The sequence below is a fragment of the Abramis brama genome (assembly GCF_963993115.1).
Source record: "Abramis brama genome assembly, chromosome: 13".
In the NCBI taxonomy this organism is placed as follows: Eukaryota; Metazoa; Chordata; class Actinopteri; order Cypriniformes; family Leuciscidae; genus Abramis; species Abramis brama.
The window spans coordinates 19681444-19699689 of record NC_139975.1 but is presented as its reverse complement, the minus strand read 5'-3'; the positions used below and the strand labels follow the sequence as shown (position 1 = coordinate 19699689).

At 38.8% G+C, this 18246-nt stretch overlaps 2 protein-coding genes across 8 annotated transcripts in view; both read right to left on the bottom strand.

Annotated features, from left to right (window-relative positions):
• The window catches only part of mbnl3 (muscleblind-like splicing regulator 3), a 40466-nt gene extending 35343 nt beyond the window's left edge, over nucleotides 1–5123 (bottom strand). For 3 of the 7 annotated variants that reach the window (XM_084132924.1, XM_084132926.1, XM_084132929.1), the window contains exon 1: nucleotides 4832–5123. The gene's annotated coding sequence lies outside the window, so the exon portion shown is untranslated. The remainder of the gene's footprint in view (nucleotides 1–4831) is intronic. The other 4 variants (XM_084132930.1, XM_084132928.1, XM_084132925.1 and 1 more) reach the window with 2 other exon arrangements.
• Nucleotides 5124–6741: 1618 nt separating this feature from the next.
• hs6st2 (heparan sulfate 6-O-sulfotransferase 2) lies at nucleotides 6742–9925 on the bottom strand. Its single transcript, XM_084132917.1, has 2 exons — nucleotides 9072–9925; nucleotides 6742–7761 (listed from the first exon to the last, which is right to left on the bottom strand). Exons 1-2 carry the CDS (start codon nucleotides 9629–9631, stop codon nucleotides 6915–6917), a joined length of 1407 nt encoding a protein of 468 aa, XP_083989043.1. The 5' UTR covers nucleotides 9632–9925; the 3' UTR covers nucleotides 6742–6914.
• Between the last annotated feature and the right edge of the window lie 8321 nt (nucleotides 9926–18246).

Sequence of the window (18246 nt, the reverse complement as noted above, 5' to 3'; positions counted from 1 at the left end):
CAGCCTATTACAGCCCCACTGCCTCCATTCATAAAAACATGCAGCTGCCTGAGCTCGCTCAAAAACTCACAGCAAGGACAGAGACACGTACAGTGCTCTGGAGAGCACAAACAAACTCTAAAATCATAGACTTAAAGCAACATGACACATTACAACAGGCTGAGCCTCTTCCCCTCTGCCCAGCTCAGTGTAATGTTGCAACAACAAACTGGAGAAACGAAACGACTATGAGGAGCAAGTGCAGGATCAAATACATCATTTTATGCAATTATAAACATCACAAGATGTTCAAAAGCAGGTCAGCTATTTTAAATGAAGCACAGACTTGCCAAAGCCTCATTTGCGTTCGTGCAAATGCACCCAAATTATATTTAATAGTGCATTGCTCTTTACAGAATAGTGGTTAAAAGCTCATTTGTGAGTAACACAATTTGAGCATGTCATAACCTACTTGCGAAAAAGAGGGCAGTGGCCATATTTATAGAACGCAATAGTCTAGTTCTTATAGATTCAGTAGACAGAGAACCGATATTTACAGCAAGCTAGCTAAATACGACAGCTCAATCAATATTATAGCCGCTCAATGTTTGATCATTTGTTGCTTTATCAGCGCAGCACCACGTTTTATTGCCATTTCAAAGCATATGGCATAAACTACCATGTTTGCTCCAGCAAAGCGGGAGAGGGGAAATGAGGACATGTGTACAGTAACCTTACTCTCTGTTCTTATCATTAATTTTATAGGGTGAATGAAAGCGAGAGCAAAGTCCACGGCGTCAGTGGCAAACGTGCCTGAACCTGTGGTGCAGTTTCAGCACATGCGGCAATATGCGGATATGAGGTGCTAACATGGACTGTGTTTGAAAGATTGAGAACGTGTGCACGTGGGACCATCGAGTAGGGGTGGGCGATATGGCAAAAATATCATATCATGATTGTTTTTCAGGAAGATCATGTATTTTATTTTATAGATTTTATCACAATTATTTTACATATTGGTTTTATTATAAGTCACTGAGCAGCACAGCAAATCTAATTTGCCTATTTAAAAAAAAAAAAAAAATCATTACATACAAATCTTTATTTCTTTATTTTATCTTTGTTATTAAAAAGAAGAACAAAGAAGCAAATTACAAATACAATAATATACAAAAGAAATAAACAGTGCTTTACATTTTTCAGCTGTAGTATTTAACAGTAGCATTCAAGTAAGAAATTGAATAGACAAATGTAAAAAATAAAACACTACATAGACTTCACTGTACAAATGATACATTGATTCTTATTAAAGCAACTGAAGTTATTCAGTGAAGAGCAGTAAGAGATTTTCTCTGTCTTTTTTTGATTAACATTAAAGCTACACTGTTTAATTTTTAAGTTGATTCTTAGCAAAAAACACTTTGTTCTTTCAAAATGATATGTGCTCATTAATGTGTAATTACTTCTACCAACTAATCAAGTATTCTCGTAAGCGTAGAATCTGCCATTTAGAATACATACGAGCGAGTCGTTCAAATGGCGGCAGCCATGTTGTGCCTCCATCTTGAAAATACATTAGACAAAGAGGGACATACCTGGAAATTCAAGCTTCGCCTTTCGCATTTTGACACTCAGCGGCACCGTGACGAATGCGAGGGGGAGATTACTCGCGACTGCCGGCAGATTTGAAATAATACGGCCACCGTAGGAGTTAAAACGCCCTCAGAATGGGAGGGGCTAGAAAGCAATATTCAGTTGGTAGTCATAAACAATTTCACCGCTAGATGGGAGAAAATCCTACACAGTGTAGCTTTAATGATAAATGGAGGCAAGTATATAAGGCTACGTTTACGCGGAAACGATCTGAAGAGAAAACGCAAAAGTGATCACTTTTTATTCTGCGTTTAGACGAGCGTTATCGGGGGAAAATCTGCGTGCATATGGTGACGCAAAAGTGTGTGAAATTCAATGTAGTATGCACTCCAGGTGGCTAGGTGGCAATGTGAAGCACTGATCGGTGCCTTCACTGTCTAGCAAACTTTTGCGTTTTTACCGTTTAGACGGAAACGCGACGGTGGAGCGTTTTTAAGATTTCCACTCTGGAGGGTGGTTTCACTAATTTGCGTTTTTTAAGCCCCGAAAACGCCGTCGCCGTCTAAACGAAAGGCACATCTGATCAAATATTTTTACGTTTTCACCCGCGAGCGTTCTCGTGTAAACAGGGCCTAAGACTGCTGTCACTTTAAGACCCCATGCGTGGATCTAATATACAGACACACAACTGTTTATGTTCACTTAAAGGGATAGTTCACCCAAAAATGGAAATTCTGTCATTAATTACTCACCCTCATGTATTTCCAAACCAGTATGACTTTTGTTCATTTTCAGAACACAAATGAAGTTCTTTTTGATGAAATCTGAGAGAAATCTACGCTAGACTACGCAAAGTCTAAATTCAATCTGTTCATCATATAAAGGGATCATGTCTCTTCACAAAATCTCTTTATGAACATTTTGAAGCATCAAAATGGTAGTTGCATAGACTGTCAATGGAGGGACAGAAAGCTCAAAAAGATCTTCATTTGTGTTCCGAAGATTCCAAAGAGGTAACCACTGTGTTGCTAATCATGTGATGTGAATGTACGTCGCTTGCGTTGTACAGTGTGTTGGCACAAGGGTGCCTCGCCAGAACTGCAACTGACAGAATGTGCACTGTAACACGATACTACGATATTTCTTCAAAAGCATCGTGGAGACATTTTAATCGTTCACAATCTAAAATCATGACATTGCACAGACACACACACGTACCATCAGGGGGCTTCCTAATATTTTATTCCCTATGTTCCCTATGAGGTAAAAACCATAAGGAGGATTACTGGCATCTCACCTGATTTAACCCCACACCTCTGAGAAGGATTTAGCTCTCGTTTTCTCTCGTCTATGGCTATCTGACCAGTTGTGACCAGTGGGAACTAATGGAGCTTGTCGTCAGACAGCGTTCTGTCTCTGTGTACGCCGTATGTGGGTCTAGTTCTAATTTAAATCAGGAAGTGCAGGATAAACAGACCCCTCAGGGAGAAGGAGGGCACGTGCTATGTATTAACCTGGTATTACCACAAAAATATTTTACTTGTCAGCCATGTGAAGACCTTTAAATCGCAGACATAACTAAAGGGCAGCAATGCCACTGAAGTCTGACAGACACCAGCCCTCTAAAGCAGGACTCCTCTGACCTGACCTTTGACAGTGCACATCACAAGGTGCGAAATCAAACAGAATGTCAACTGCCACTCACACGACTGAAGGTGCTCTCGCACCTTGACTGTTTGGTGTAACTCACCCACTTCACTTTAAAGCAACTGTATTGTCATGCATATATTCTTCACACAAAATCTGTGGCCTATAACCAAATTAAATCAAAAAGGAAGCCAAGATAGATTTTAACATTTTTAATATGAAGCAAGTCCTAAGTGCAATGCAACAACTGGCAGTTTCAGGGACACGATTGTCCAGACCTCCACAGCCCTGCTGTTTTCATTTCTGTACAGGTCAATAAAACACTCAATTTTCAATGTCCGATTGTAATCCATGGAATATGTCATCGCTATACTTCTTAATGTACAAATGTCTCGTCCTGAAAAATCTTCTTGAAATTAGATATAATGAACTAACAATTATTTTTTTTTTAGCATTCTTTTTTTCCAAGTTCATGTTAATTCATATGCAAATTCATATTAGTTTACAATACATTAATCTTAATCAGTACAACTTAATGTTAAAAATAAATTAGTGTAGGTAAAACATTAACATTAATAATGTAAAATTGCTAAATTTTTATGTTAACTACTGCATTGGCTAACGTCAACATTTACAACCTACCTTTATAAAGTGTTAAACATCTATCTAGGTGCTAACACATATTGTAGATATTGTAGAAATGTCCATGATTTTTAACATCTAATTAATTTCCTGAGGGACTATGGGAACCCTGTATACTAAACCATTACCATAAACAGGCTTGACAGTGCAAAATAAAGGTCATCAGACTCAACAATATGTTGTAGAAGGAATGCTTAGCTATACACTCAAGCCTGGACAACAAAATAAACTAAAGCATTTGGCTTTTGCCAGTTGTCTGTGCTGGCAAATGTCCGATGATGTTAAGGGTAAGCGGGACAAAGGACATTTAACTTCAACCACACCAAGATACAAAACCACCCTCACAAATGTTCCAGTCCCACCTTTTACATGTTCCAGGAAATCAAGGACAAATTCAGCTCAAACCGTGGGTGAACACCTTATGGTTGGGACTACATCCAGCTCTGGCCATGAAAAATTGAAATGTCAGCATGACAGAATTACTTGTTTGAGATGCCAGACACAAATACAGCATCAGAAAAGACACACAGCCCACTGCACCTGACTATTACAGGGGCTCATAACATGTGAGCAGAGTTTGAGCTCCATCCAACCAGTTTACAAACTAGGTGCTGTTCAGGGCACCACAGCACTGATGGAAAGCTCAACAGCTGTCAGCAAGTGTATGATCAATGCTCGACACCGAACTGCATTACGGACGTTTTATTACAAGTGACAGCTTGTGCGGTAAGGTCAAATTATAGACTTGACTACTAAGAATATGGAGAAAGTCAAATTCTAGTTTTATGCGTCACGGTGCGAAGAGGCCATGTGCGCAAAAGCAAGGTTAGAGATGGAGACCCATAAACGAGCCAGCGTCAGTCGTGACAGCGAGCAATACATTACACCCATCGCATTTGCAATAACATGTGTGCGGCAAGACTGGATAAAGAATGTGAAATATTGGTCTTTATGAAAGCAGATGACTCACCTGTGCAGACGGCGCGCGACTAGAGCTCGGGTGACATCAAATGCAGCGCAAAGCGAAATAAAGATTTGTCAATAACTACGTCACGATCACTGGCTGATGTGAGGCGCGCGCTTTGGTTGCAAAAGTTCCCGCGTTTAACCGAGAGCTTTCGATCGCGCAGTTTGCAGCTGAAAGCCTCGTAAAATGACCAGCGGCTGCGGGGTGTTTCGAGTTGAACGACGAAGCTAGCGATGGGGAAGCGTGAAGCGAACTTGCTAGCTGCTGCTAGGCAGAAGACGAGACGAGGGAGGGCAGAAGGGAGGAGTAGAATGAAAGTGTGCACGGCACTACGTGCATTCCCATGTATTGCCTCCATTTTAGGGGGATTCCCATTCGACCTCAGTGCAAACTGCGCCTCATGGATATGAGGACACCTATAATGAGAAATATTTCACGCAAAGCCTTAAGGAAAAGTGGATTTAAATGCATTTGATGTCGTACAGTACAGCTGCTTTATTAAGACAAGAATGCAACTGTTACTTTGCTTGTGAGTAAAGGGTGTTTAAAGGTGCACTCAACATTTTTTTAAACTAACAAACTTTACATAAAGAAATTAATAGTACTTAAATGAAATATTATAAAAAAAATCTGTATACTCGCATGAAATAGTCCCCGAAATAGTCTTCTAGAAAAGACCGATTTATTGTACATAGAGCGGGTCGCCCCCTCGTGGACGCAGCCATGATGACATCACATGACCTGACGTATCATACAATTAACCAATTACTAATAATGCATGTTATTTTATATAATGGGCAACAAATACATTCATGGGCCTGGGTCAGTAGAATATGGAAAAATGGTATGGCTACGCATGTGCATGATCCAAACAAAACGAGAGTAACTAAAAATATAAGGGGCAATACTCACAGAAGAGTGAATTAGTGAATTGCAGCAGCCAGCACAAACCAACAGCGACAAGCAAAAACTAATTGTGGGATTTAAACAGCAGAAGTTAGTAAGCTTTATAGGCTAATTACAGTCAAAATGTGTATTGTGATATAGGACACCTTATGTACAACAGATCGAATGTGTTTATACATGTAAGCTTCCATTCAGAAGCAATTGGTGTTACTTTGGCTCCATCTGCTGTGAAGGGAAAAAAAGGCAAAAATGAAGACTCGCCCTTCCAGATCAAGTGCAACTAGATGCAAGCAATATGGATTATTATAAAAAAAAATATTTATTTGTACTCACAAATATTATTAATTTTCCAGCAGAGCAATCTGAGTTCCTCAGTACAACCTATGGTGTGGTATAAAGATGAAGTAATTCACAATGTTTTTTTTTATTATTATTTTCAAGTAGCAAAATACCATGAGCCAACCCATATCATGTGATCCTATTAGCAAACATATAAATAAAAGGAATGAGAAAGAAATACATTTCATATAAAACATCTTAAATAAAAAAAGAACCCAAAAGACAATTGCTGGACATCTTCAACAAAAGGCAACATATGTGCATGGGATTGTGACTGTTGAGGACACTTGAAAAAAAAAAAAAAAGGCAATATTTTTAAATCTTGCATTACAGGTATGTAAATAAAAATGGGCTGCCACCAGCTTCTTCCTCAGAACAGCAAGACCAGAAAATGTTTCATTCCATTCTTTGGCTTTAACGATAAGTACTTACGCTATGTATTCCATAGTGATTTTCAGTACATTAATTGCAGAGATGATCTACCTGCAACCTTGAGTCATAATGCCCTCTCTTCAAGGGCAGAGTGGGGATGGGACTCTGGATTTTAGCATCTTTTCAGTTCACAAGTCACAAGAGAGGTCAGGCAGCAAGACAATAATTTAAACTATGATACTTGACAAAGAATGAACTGGTGCTATGAACCAATATACATGGGAATTATGATGTGCATTCCACAAAATTCATGTGTCACAAAAAAAGCAACCCGCAATTAACAACCCGTACGTGCTAATATTTAGCAGTGATTTGGGCTAAAAGGATTATAGTACCCCATAGTAATAAAATGGAATCACCATTTTCTAATTCATTATTGAGTTCAACCCCCTTCCCAAATAGCTGTTGGCTACCGCCACTGCTCCACATTTTCTAAATAGTCCAACATGGTTTCACTGTCATCCTCCTCTAACCAGTTGTCCTCTACCTGTCCTTCTGTCTCACTCTCCAGCTTTTGTCCAGCATCCACTTCTTTTTCTTCTGAGAGAGCGGGATATTGTTCTGTCATTGATGGCTCCTTGGTGGGTTTAAAAACAGCTTTTCCAGTCACCCCCCACCAAGGCTTCACCTTAGCACGTAGCTTGCGTCTCTCCTGCAGGCGTCGCTGACGGGCCTCCCTGCGCTCCTGCTGTCTGGCATACTGAAATCGCTGCAGGAAAAGGTCCCGCGCATACTCATACAGCTCCACGTCCCACTGGTTCAGCTCTCGAATCCTTCGCTGGGTCTCTGGTTCCACCTCTACGCTCGCAGCGCGGGTGCCATTGAGCTGTGTGAATGGCGCGATGAAGGCCAGGCGGAATGTTTGCTCGAAGAGGTACTGAGTCTTGCGTTGATATTCTGTCAGACCAAAAAAGGCCATGTTTCGCAAGTTGCGTTTGGCACTTTCCAGTAGCATGACCCAGCGCTGGCTCTCACTCATGATGGAGAGGTTATAGCAGCCCACCAGGCTGAGGTCGGCCAGCATACGGGTCTGTCTGTTGTTGGCCAGGTTGTAAGGACACGCCATGAATTCCTCCAACGAGCAGCCCGACCAGTCGTCACCAGTGTAACAGCTGGGCAGCTCGGTCAGGGTGGGTAAACGGCCATCACAGATGTGTTTAGAGGCCTTCCATGTGGCACCGCGCTGAACGTGCCTCCATTCGCTCAGGTACCGCCACACTGGATCCCTCAGGATCGTGATGTAGTAGTAGTTCCTACTACATGAGACAGGAAAGAGAAGAATTTATCAAAAAAGTGGCTAAATGAGTTTAAACTAAAGCAATCACACTGCTGACTATAAAAAAAAAGAAACAAAATGAAATGTAATATTGCATATGAATCATTAAGTGGAGTAAAGCTGTCATATTTTGTGCATGTTCACAGTAACAGAATTATTCATGGCGTAGTTTCTGTTGGAGTGTGTCAGGGGAGCGATCTTGATGGAAAACGGAATGAATTATTGCTGGTTGACTGTAATTATGGGCATTTTAGCATAATGAGCAAATAAGAAGAATCATCTTTCAGCTCACATCCTGAACAGTTTCCATACGAATATCAATTAAGACTGTCTGGACAAATCCATTCAACACCAGCACAGAGAAAGTCTCTGGTGAGCCTCAACTTTTTCATTACTTGCAAGCCAACAATGAGCCCATGGGATAATGATTTGATCTAATTGTGTCCATTTGAAAAACAGGCCTTTCATGCATTTATATCTATATACATCAGTCAATATTGTTGTATATTTTATGCGCCGAAACTTTGGAACAGCCTGTTTTTTATTAGAATTGCCCCTATACTACACAATTTTATAGTAAAACATATCTTTTTGTAGAAACATTTGTTCTGCTCTGAAAACAGTTTTTCTGCTAAACATTTTTGTGGAAACCGTGATGCATTTTTCAATATTCTTTGGGAATAGAAATTTTGTTACAACATTAAGTGTCTTTACTAACACTTTTGATCAACTGAATTCGTCCTTGCCTAATAAAAGTAGTAATTTCTTCTTTCTTTTTTTAAAAACAACTTTTTAACAGTAGTGTAGAACAGTACCAACCTACTACGCTTATGGCACTCAAAGCTTATATATCAAAAGCAATGCCTCCCAGTGCAAACATTATCAAACACTGCTTATCCCATGCTACGGGGAGTTTGTTTAAAGGACAAGCCTGAGAGAATGGCAGATGTTCTGGTGCCAGCAGGCTGTCTGCCCTCCAGGGTGTCTGAAAGGGTGAATGATTATGATGATGGGTCCCCTGTTGCAGGAATGCGCTGAATGAAAGCACTCTAGGGTTGAGCCTGACCTGTTGGAGGCCTTTTGTCTCCACATAATTGACTTGCTGAGAGGCTTCAGCACTGAACTGAACGAGAACAATATGAGGGGAAGGAGTGGAGAAGCACACCGTGACACCATACAACACAGAATACCATAACAAAAGAAATAAGTTTGTTTGTGAAGACGCGTTCCAGTCCATTATAGACACTAAAATCAGTTTATTACACTGATAAAACCCAATTAAACACTCACCTGGGAATCCCACGCCTCTCCTGAGCCTCACGGTTGCTCATGTAAGAAGGCACGCAGTTAGTGAGCTCCGTCCAGTCCGCGTGCAGACCGCAGGTCCAGCCGGTGGAGAAGCGAGAGAACAGCCAGGTGTCCCGTTTGCCTGGCCGGTAGCAAGTACACTTCTTCTGGCCCGCATGGCACTCGCACGGCCTCTCCAGCTGGATGTTGCGGACCAGGTGACGCCCGAACGTGGTCCCCCCGGTTTTCTGAATGTGGAGGAACACTATAACATCGTCCCCCTTGATATTGAAATCTACAGCGCGTTTAAGGTCTTTGGTGGTGAAATTAAAGCGAGGCACAAAGCGAACCAAAGCACCGTCTTCTGAGCTGTACGGATCTCCCGCACCGGCTCCGTTCATGCGATCCCCGGGCGCGCGACTCCCTAGTCTCGAGGACAATGATGCCAGGTGTAGCAACTGGCAGTCGGACGTAGGACATATGTATTGTAATACAATAACGCCGAAACACAGGACCATCAGCAGTGCGATAAGGAGTCGGCTGTAGTAGGATTTTTCATCCATCTTCTCGCTGGAAAAGTGAAAGCATTACTCAGTTGTGCGGTTCCCCACCGCGTCTCGTCGGCCGGGATGAATGTAGAACAAAACCTGTGACTCGAGCCTCAGCACATCCAAACATGAACACGCCCAGCGCTTTTTGTGAATGTTTGTCTGCTAGTATCGAACGTAATTAATGTTTACATGTTTTCACGAGGCTTTCCCGTCCGTAGTTACATCGTATCGCTTTGAGATCTACAGATAACTTCTGCTGTTTACCTCTACCACAATTTCGTACTCGCTCTTCCCCGTTCCCTCTGCACCCGCATTTCTCTCTTCACAATAAAAGTCCTCGTGAGGACAATTATTTTGGGGAAGAAAAAAAACACAAATAATAATTTACAAATTCTATTTTCTCCTTTCCAATACAAGTGGTTGTCTAGACAGTTAATATTATATATATATATATATATATATATATATATATATATATATATATATATATATATATATACTAATTATTAATATATTACTTTATAAGCAGATACTTCCCAAAGATTTGTTATAAACAAACCACCACAAGTTAACATTACTTATTTATACGGTATATATATATAAATATTTTGAATACTGAAATTAAGATAAAATAAGATTAAATAACTTACTTTACAAGAGCGAGGGGGCATAGTTTTTTTTTTCTGAGGTGAAAAACCTTTCTTTTAACTCAACAAACAAGCACTTCTCTTTTCCAATACAAATGGTTGTCTAGACAGTTAATTAGCTAAAATGTCTCCTCTGATAAACAAACAATTTGTTTTATATTTCACATTTATTATCGTTGTAAACTATCAACAACAACAAAACACAACATTAAATACCTAAATAAATAATGTTAAATTGTGGTTGTTTGTTTATAACAAATCTTTGGGAAGTAGCTGCTTATAATAATAATAAATAAAAAAAATGTAAAAAATTAAATATATATATATATATATAGCAGGGGAAATAAGTATTGAACACTTCATCATTTTTCTCAGTAAATATATTTCCAAAGGTGCTATTGACATGGGTTGTTACCAACATCTGGGGCCTGTTTCAGAAAGGAGGTTAAGTGAAAACTCTGAGTATGTTAACCCTGAAATGAGGGAAACTCTGAGTTTTCTGTTTCAGAATGGGAGGTATGTCAAACCTGAGAAAGCAGAGTAAAGTCAAGCCTGTTTCAGAAAGAGAGGTAACTTTTTCTCAGAGTCAGTTACCATGGTAACTTACTCTGTGAACCTAACCGGGTCAGGAGCAGGTTTTCTTCAGTAAACCCAGAGTTTCTATCAGTCTCCTCCCCTTTTTTTAAAGAGGAAGTGGTGTTTAAACACCTCATTCATTATTTCAGTACATTTTTATTAATAAAATTAATCTTTTATTAATAAATAAAATATTGCTTTTTTTTTTTTAAATAAGATGAAGTCTATATAACTCCTTAACGGGCAACTGAAAACACAGTAGTAGATTAGAGTTACATAATGTAGTTCTAAGCAAATTCTACAGAATTAAACTGTGGCATTTACTGAAAATCACTGAACTGTTCATCTGTGCAACAGAAGTTGATGGACCGTCCTCCTGCTGTTCTTCCACACTCTGGGGGCGGGGGTAGAGATAAGAATACCCGTTTATACTTAGATTTAAACTTAGATTCTATAGGCTACTCCACATAAAAATGTGAAAAAATGTGAATGTGTAGATTGTTTGATGTGTAGACACATAATATTAACATTACCTCTGTGGCAGCAGAAACTCTTTATCCCCATGTGATGAGCATTTGGTTGAGTACACTTTATAACACTATTTGTCATAATTTCTGGTGTATTGAGTAGGCGACTTACAACTGCCTGGGGTTCTGTTGGGACAGGAGGCTCCAAAAGACAGATATTACCATCAGAATCTACTGGGACCAACAAAAATCCTAACCCAAAGTAAAATAAATGGAAATATCAAAAATAGCCTATATAAAAAATAACACATATGTAAACCTCTTACATTTTATGAAGGCCCTTGGATCTTTGGGACTGGCTCTGAAGTCTGTCCAGGAATTCCCTCAGCCAAAAATGCTGCTGCACTGCTAGACACTGGATGCTGTAGTTATTTAATATGTCAAATGTTTGTTAAGTCAGGTAGCCTACACCCATGATATGCTCAAGCCTTACTTGACTGAATTATGTGTTTATATTTAAATTTCAGCTGCTGCCATGTTCTTTTAATGCCTGCAGGATTGCACTTACATGAAAATTAAAATTAGGTTGAATAACATACTGTTCTTCCAGTTTCACCTCTGATATTATAACAGTTGGGCAAGTTACTTGTATTAAATCAAATCAAATCAAATCAAGTATATTTGTATAGCGCTTTTCACAATACAGATTGTATCAAAGCAGCTTCACAGTATTAAAATAAAATAATACAACAAAGTTTGTTTCTAGTGGAATTTATTGATTGATAGAATAAAATTAAATATCCCCAAAATATCCCCAACTGAGCAAGCCAAAGGCAACAGTGGCAAGGAACCGAAAAAACTCCATCAAGCGGCCTAATGGTGTCCTAAAACTCCATCAGGTGACCTAATGGAGAAGAAAAAAAACCTTGGGAGAACCCAGGCTCAGTCGGAGCCAGTTCTCCTCTGGCATTTATGAACTAGAGGCCGGATTGTAGTTTGAAACTGTGAGATTAACAATATTATATGAATGCCTGGCTGAAAAGATGCGTCTTTAATCTAGTTTTAAACTGGGAGAGTGAGTCCGAGCAACGAACAGTATCAGGAAGGCTATTCCAGAGTTTTGGAGCCAAATGTGAAAATGCTCTCCCTCCTTTGGTTGATCTGGATATCCTAGGTATGACCAAAAGCCTTGAATTTATTGATCTTAAAGAGCGCGATGGATTATAGGGTGATAGAAGATCCGCTAAATAGACTGGAGCTAAGCCGTTTAGGGCTTTATAAGTCAGTAGCAATACCTTGTAATTAATACGGAACTTTATAGGTAGCCAATGCAGTGATGATAAAATCGGTGTTATATGATCATATTTTCTTGATCTAGTAAGAAATCTAGCGGCTGCATTTTGGACTAACTGTAGCTTGTTTATTGAGGATGCAGGACAACCGGCTAATAAAGCATTACAGTAATCTAGTCTCGAGGTCATGAATGCATGAACTAACTTTTCTGCATCAGAAACTGATAGCATATTACGTAGCTTAGCAATGTTTCTAAGGTGGAAAAAGGCTGTTTTTGTAACATACGAAATATGATTTTCAAAAGACAGGTTACAATCGAGTATAACACCCAGGTCTTTTACTGTAGAGGATAAAGTAACAGGACATCCTACGATGTCACATTTGTATTGTGAGAGGTTCTGTGGGCGTTTTTTAAACCGATGATTAGTACCTCTGTCTTGTCTGGATTTAATAATAGAAAATTACGCGTCATCCAATCTTTTATATCTTTAACACACTCTGTCAATTTGGATAATTTAGCGTTTTCATCCGGCCGTGATGAAATATATATTTGAGTGTCATCAGCATAACAATGGAAACTAATTCCATGTTTCCTTATAATATTTCCAAGTGGCAGCATATATATTGAGAATAACAGAGGGCCCAACACAGATCCCTGCGGCACTCCATAGTTTACTGGAGTTATGATCGATTTTTCTCCATTTAAATAGACAAAATGGTAGCGGTCTGATAAGTATGATCTAAACCAGCTTAATGCTTGTCCTTGAACACCAGTATAATTTTGTAGTCGATCTAAGAGTATTGTATGATCTATAGTATCGAACGCAGCACTAAGATCAAGTAAAACTAGTATTGAGATGCTGCCTTGGTCAGAAGCTAAGAGTAAATCATTTGTGATTTTAACGAGCGCAGTTTCAGTGCTATGATGCGGCCTGAATCCTGACTGAAACTTTTCGTAGATATCATTTTCTTGCAAGAAAGAGCCCAGTTGAGTGGACACAACTTTTTCTAGTATTTTAGACATAAAAGGTAGATTTGAAATGGGTCTATAATTTGCTAGATTATGCGGGTCTAATTGTGGTTTCTTAATGAGAGGTTTTACTTATTACTAACTACAAATGACATCTTCAACAGTGTAATTAGATTAATGTAATAATGACTATCTTTAGAAATTATTGGTCTACTTATTACTAATTACTAAATCCCATGTCAACCTTAAACACTTGAACAATACAAGGAGAGACAAGAAACAGCACTTTTAATGCTTTCAAATAAACAATATACAATTGCATGAATTATTCTTGAATTGACCAAAGTGTGTAGAGGGAGAAGGTTACATTAAAAATATAACTTTTAAAAATGTATGTTAAATAGCCTATACAGAATTGTTCTGTAGTCTAATACAATTACATCAGATTTAACTTTAAATTACAGAAGAATTAAGAGTAATCCCTTTAATTAAATTACAGTATTTAGATTACTTGGTAATTAATTACACCCATCACTGTATAACAGTAATTAAAATGTGAAGAAATATGAAGACCTCTTTTTGTCTGACGCTGTTGCCATGGTGACTCATAATATCTGTGCTCCATTGATAATGGCTTTTTATAGTTGTGGTGAATGCGCTTAACTCAGAGTCAGTCAACTCAGAGTTGATTGAACTAACTAATTTCAGCTGTTCTGAAACCAAAAACTCAGAGTTTCCCATCTCAGGGTAAGTCAACTCAGAGTTCAAGTTTTAACTCAGAGTTGGTTGAACCTCCTTATTGAAACAGGCCCCTGGTGAAAATTTCAAGTAAGCCATACATACAAAGAAACAAACAAAAATAAGTTCAGAAATTAAGTTATGTGTAATAATGTGAAATGACACAGGGAAAAAGTATTGAACACATGAAGAAAGGGAGGTGCAAAAAGGCAAAAACTTACAGTAATTAAAAAGCAATCCAGCCCCCTGTCAGTGGAAATTAATAACAGCTGGTTCAGTCCCAAATGATGGCCTACAAAAAGGTCTCATTGCCAAGGTGTCACACAAGACACATCTCATGATGGGTAAAAGCAAAGAGCTGTCTCAAGACCTTCGCAACCTAATTGTTGCAAAACATAATGATGGCATTGGTTATAGGCGCCATTCTAAGCTTCTGAATGGTCCAGTGAGCACTTTTGGGGCCATAATACGGAAGTGGAAAGACAATTTCACCATAAATTTGCCTCGACCAGTGCTCCTCGCAAGATTTCTGATAGAGGAGTGAAAAGATTAATCAGAAGAGTTGTCCAAGAGCCAACACCAAGTTGTATGGTGTTTTTAGGGTAATGTGCACTGCCATTTCTCCTCCAACAGTTCAATTTTGCTCTCATGTGACCACACTATATTCTCCCAGTATTTCACTGGCTTTTCCAAATGTTGTGCAGCAAACTTTAAATGAGCTTCAACATGCTTTTTTTCAGTAATGGAGTCTTGCGTGGTGAGCGTGCATACAGGCCATGGCGGTGGAGTGCATTACTTACTGTTTTCTTTGAGACAACAGTACCTGCTATCTGCAGGTCTTTTTGAAGCTCTCCACAAGTGATCCTTGGCTCTTGGACAACTCTTCTCATTATTCTTTTCACTCCTCTATCAGAAATCTTGCGAGGAGCACTGGTCGAGGCAAATTTATGGTGAAATTATTGTCTTTCCACTTCCGTATTATGGCCCCAAAAGTGCTCACTGGACCATTCAGAAGCTTAGAATGGCGCCTATAACCAATGCCATCATTATGTTTTGCAACAATTATGTTGCGAAGGTCTTGAGACAGCTCTTTGCTTTTACCCATCATGAGATGTGTCTTGTGTGACACTTTGGCAATGAGACCTTTTTGTAGGCCATCATTTGGGACTGAACCAGCTGTTATTAATTTCCACTGACAGGGGGCTGGATTGCTTTTTAATTACTGTAAGTTTTCAGCAGTTGTCTTGGCTTTCCATGCCTTTTTGCGCCTCCCTTTCTTCATGTGTTCAATACTTTTTCCCTGTGTCATTTCACATTATTACACATAACTTAATTTCTGAACTTATTTTTACTTGGGTTGTTACCAACATCTGGTGAAAATTTCATGTCAATAGCACCTTTGGAAATATATTTACTGAAAAAAATGAAGACATGTTCAATACTTATTTCCCCCGCTATATATATATATATATATATATATATATATGTGTGTGTGTGTGTGTGTGTGTGTGTGTGTATATATATATTTACACACACACACACACACATATGTTTACTAATTATTAATATATTACTTTATAAGCAGCTACTTCCCAAAGATTTGTTATAAACAAACCACCACTTGTTAACATTACTTATTTATACTATATATATATATATATATATATATATATATATATATATATATATATATATATATATATATATATATATATATATATATATATATATATATATATATATATATATATATATATATATATATATATATATATATATATATATATATATACAGTGAGGAAAATAAGTATTTGAACACCCTGCTATTTTGCAAGTTCTCCCACTTAGAAATCATGGAGGGGTCTGAAATTGTCATCGTAGGTGCATGTCCACTGTGAGAGACATAATCTAAAAAAAAAATCCAGAAATCACAATGTATGATTTTTGAACTATTTATTTGTATGATACAGCTGCAAATAAGTATTTGAACACCTGAGAAAATCAATGTTAATATTTGGTACAGTAGCCTTTGTTTGCAATTACAGAGGTCAAACGTTTCCTGTAGTTTTTCACCAGGTTTGCACACACTGCAGGAGGGATTTTGGCCCACTCCTCCACACAGATCTTCTCTAGATCAGTCAGGTTTCTGGGCTGTCGCTGAGAAACACGGAGTTTGAGCTCCCTCCAAAGATTCTCTATTGGGTTTAGGTCTGGAGACTGGCTAGGCCACGCCAGAACCTTGATATGCTTCTTACAGAGCCACTCCTTGGTTATCCTGGCTGTGTGCTTCGGGTCATTGTCATGTTGGAAGACCCAGCCTCGACCCATCTTCAATGCTCTAACTGAGGGAAGGAGGTTGTTCCCCAAAATCTCGCAATACATGGCCCGGTCATCCTCTCCTTAATACAGTGCAGTCGCCCTGTCCCATGTGCAGAAAAACACCCCCAAAGCATGATGCTACCACCCCCATGCTTCACAGTAGGGATGGTGTTCTTGGGATGGTACTCATCATTCTTCTTCCTCCAAACACGTTTAGTGGAATTATGACCAAAAAGTTCTATTTTGGTCTCATCTGACCACATGACTTTCTCCCATGACTCCTCTGGATCATCCAAATGGTCATTGGCAAACTTAAGACGGGCCTTGACATGTGCTGGTTTAAGCAGGGGAACCTTCCGTGCCATGCATGATTTCAAACCATGATGTCTTAGTGTATTACCAACAGTAACCTTGGAAACGGTGGTCCCAGCTCTTTTCAGGTCATTGACCAGCTCCTCCCGTGTAGTTCTGGGCTGATTTCTCACCTTTCTTAGGATCATTGAGACCCCACGAGGTGAGATCTTGCATGGAGCCCCAGTCCGAGGGAGATTGACAGTCATATTTAGCTTCTTCCATTTTCTAATGATTGCTCCAACAGTGGACCTTTTTCACCAAGCTGCTTGGCAATTTCCCCGTAGCCCTTTCCAGCCTTGTGGAGGTGTACAATTTTGTCTCTAGTGTCTTTGGACAGCTCTTTGGTCTTGGCCATGTTAGTAGTTGGATTCTTACTGATTGTATGGGGTGGACAGGTGTCTTTATGCAGCTAACGACCTCAAACAGGTGCATCTAATTTAGGATAATAAATGGAGTGGAGGTGGACATTTTAAAGGCAGACTAACAGGTCTTTGAGAGTCAGAATTCTAGCTGATAGACAGGTGTTCAAATACTTATTTGCAGCTGTATCATACAAATAAATAGTTAAAAAATCATATATTGTGATTTCAGGATTTTTTTTTTTAGATTATGTCTCTCACAGTGGACATGCACCTACGATGACAATTTCAGACCCCTCCATGATTTCCAAGTGGGAGAACTTGCAAAATAGCAGGGTGTTCAAATACTTATTTTCCTCACTGTATATATATATATATAATGCATCATAATAAAGATTATAAATGTAAGGTTATTCATGACCCATACTGGATAAGGTTTCCTTCCAATAGAATAGAACATAAACACGATCGAGACTATAAATCTATCTAATCAAATAACATTTGAAAAGGATCTTATGAATCTTTGCTAACGTTGATTTGATTTGAGAATTTGAGTCTCTGAAGGTGTAGCTTTCTTCATATGGTCTTTATCACATTTATTTTCTGTACTATTGCAAGAAAACCTCAAGGGATGGTTCTTTTTTATTTTGATATGTTAATGCAGAAAGGGACATTAATAGCCTTATATTCATATCTTGTCTTAACAGTTTAATGTAATAACACACAGGAAGACCAAAGGACGATTTAACACTTCAGCTTAATTAATGGTTTTGATTAATCAATGTTCATGATTGGTTTAAGTCATCCTTTGTTTTCATTAATGGGTCCCTCAAAGACATTTTCAAAGCAATCATGCAATTCAGTAGTGGTAATACTGGCAAGAGCAGAAATGACACACGACACA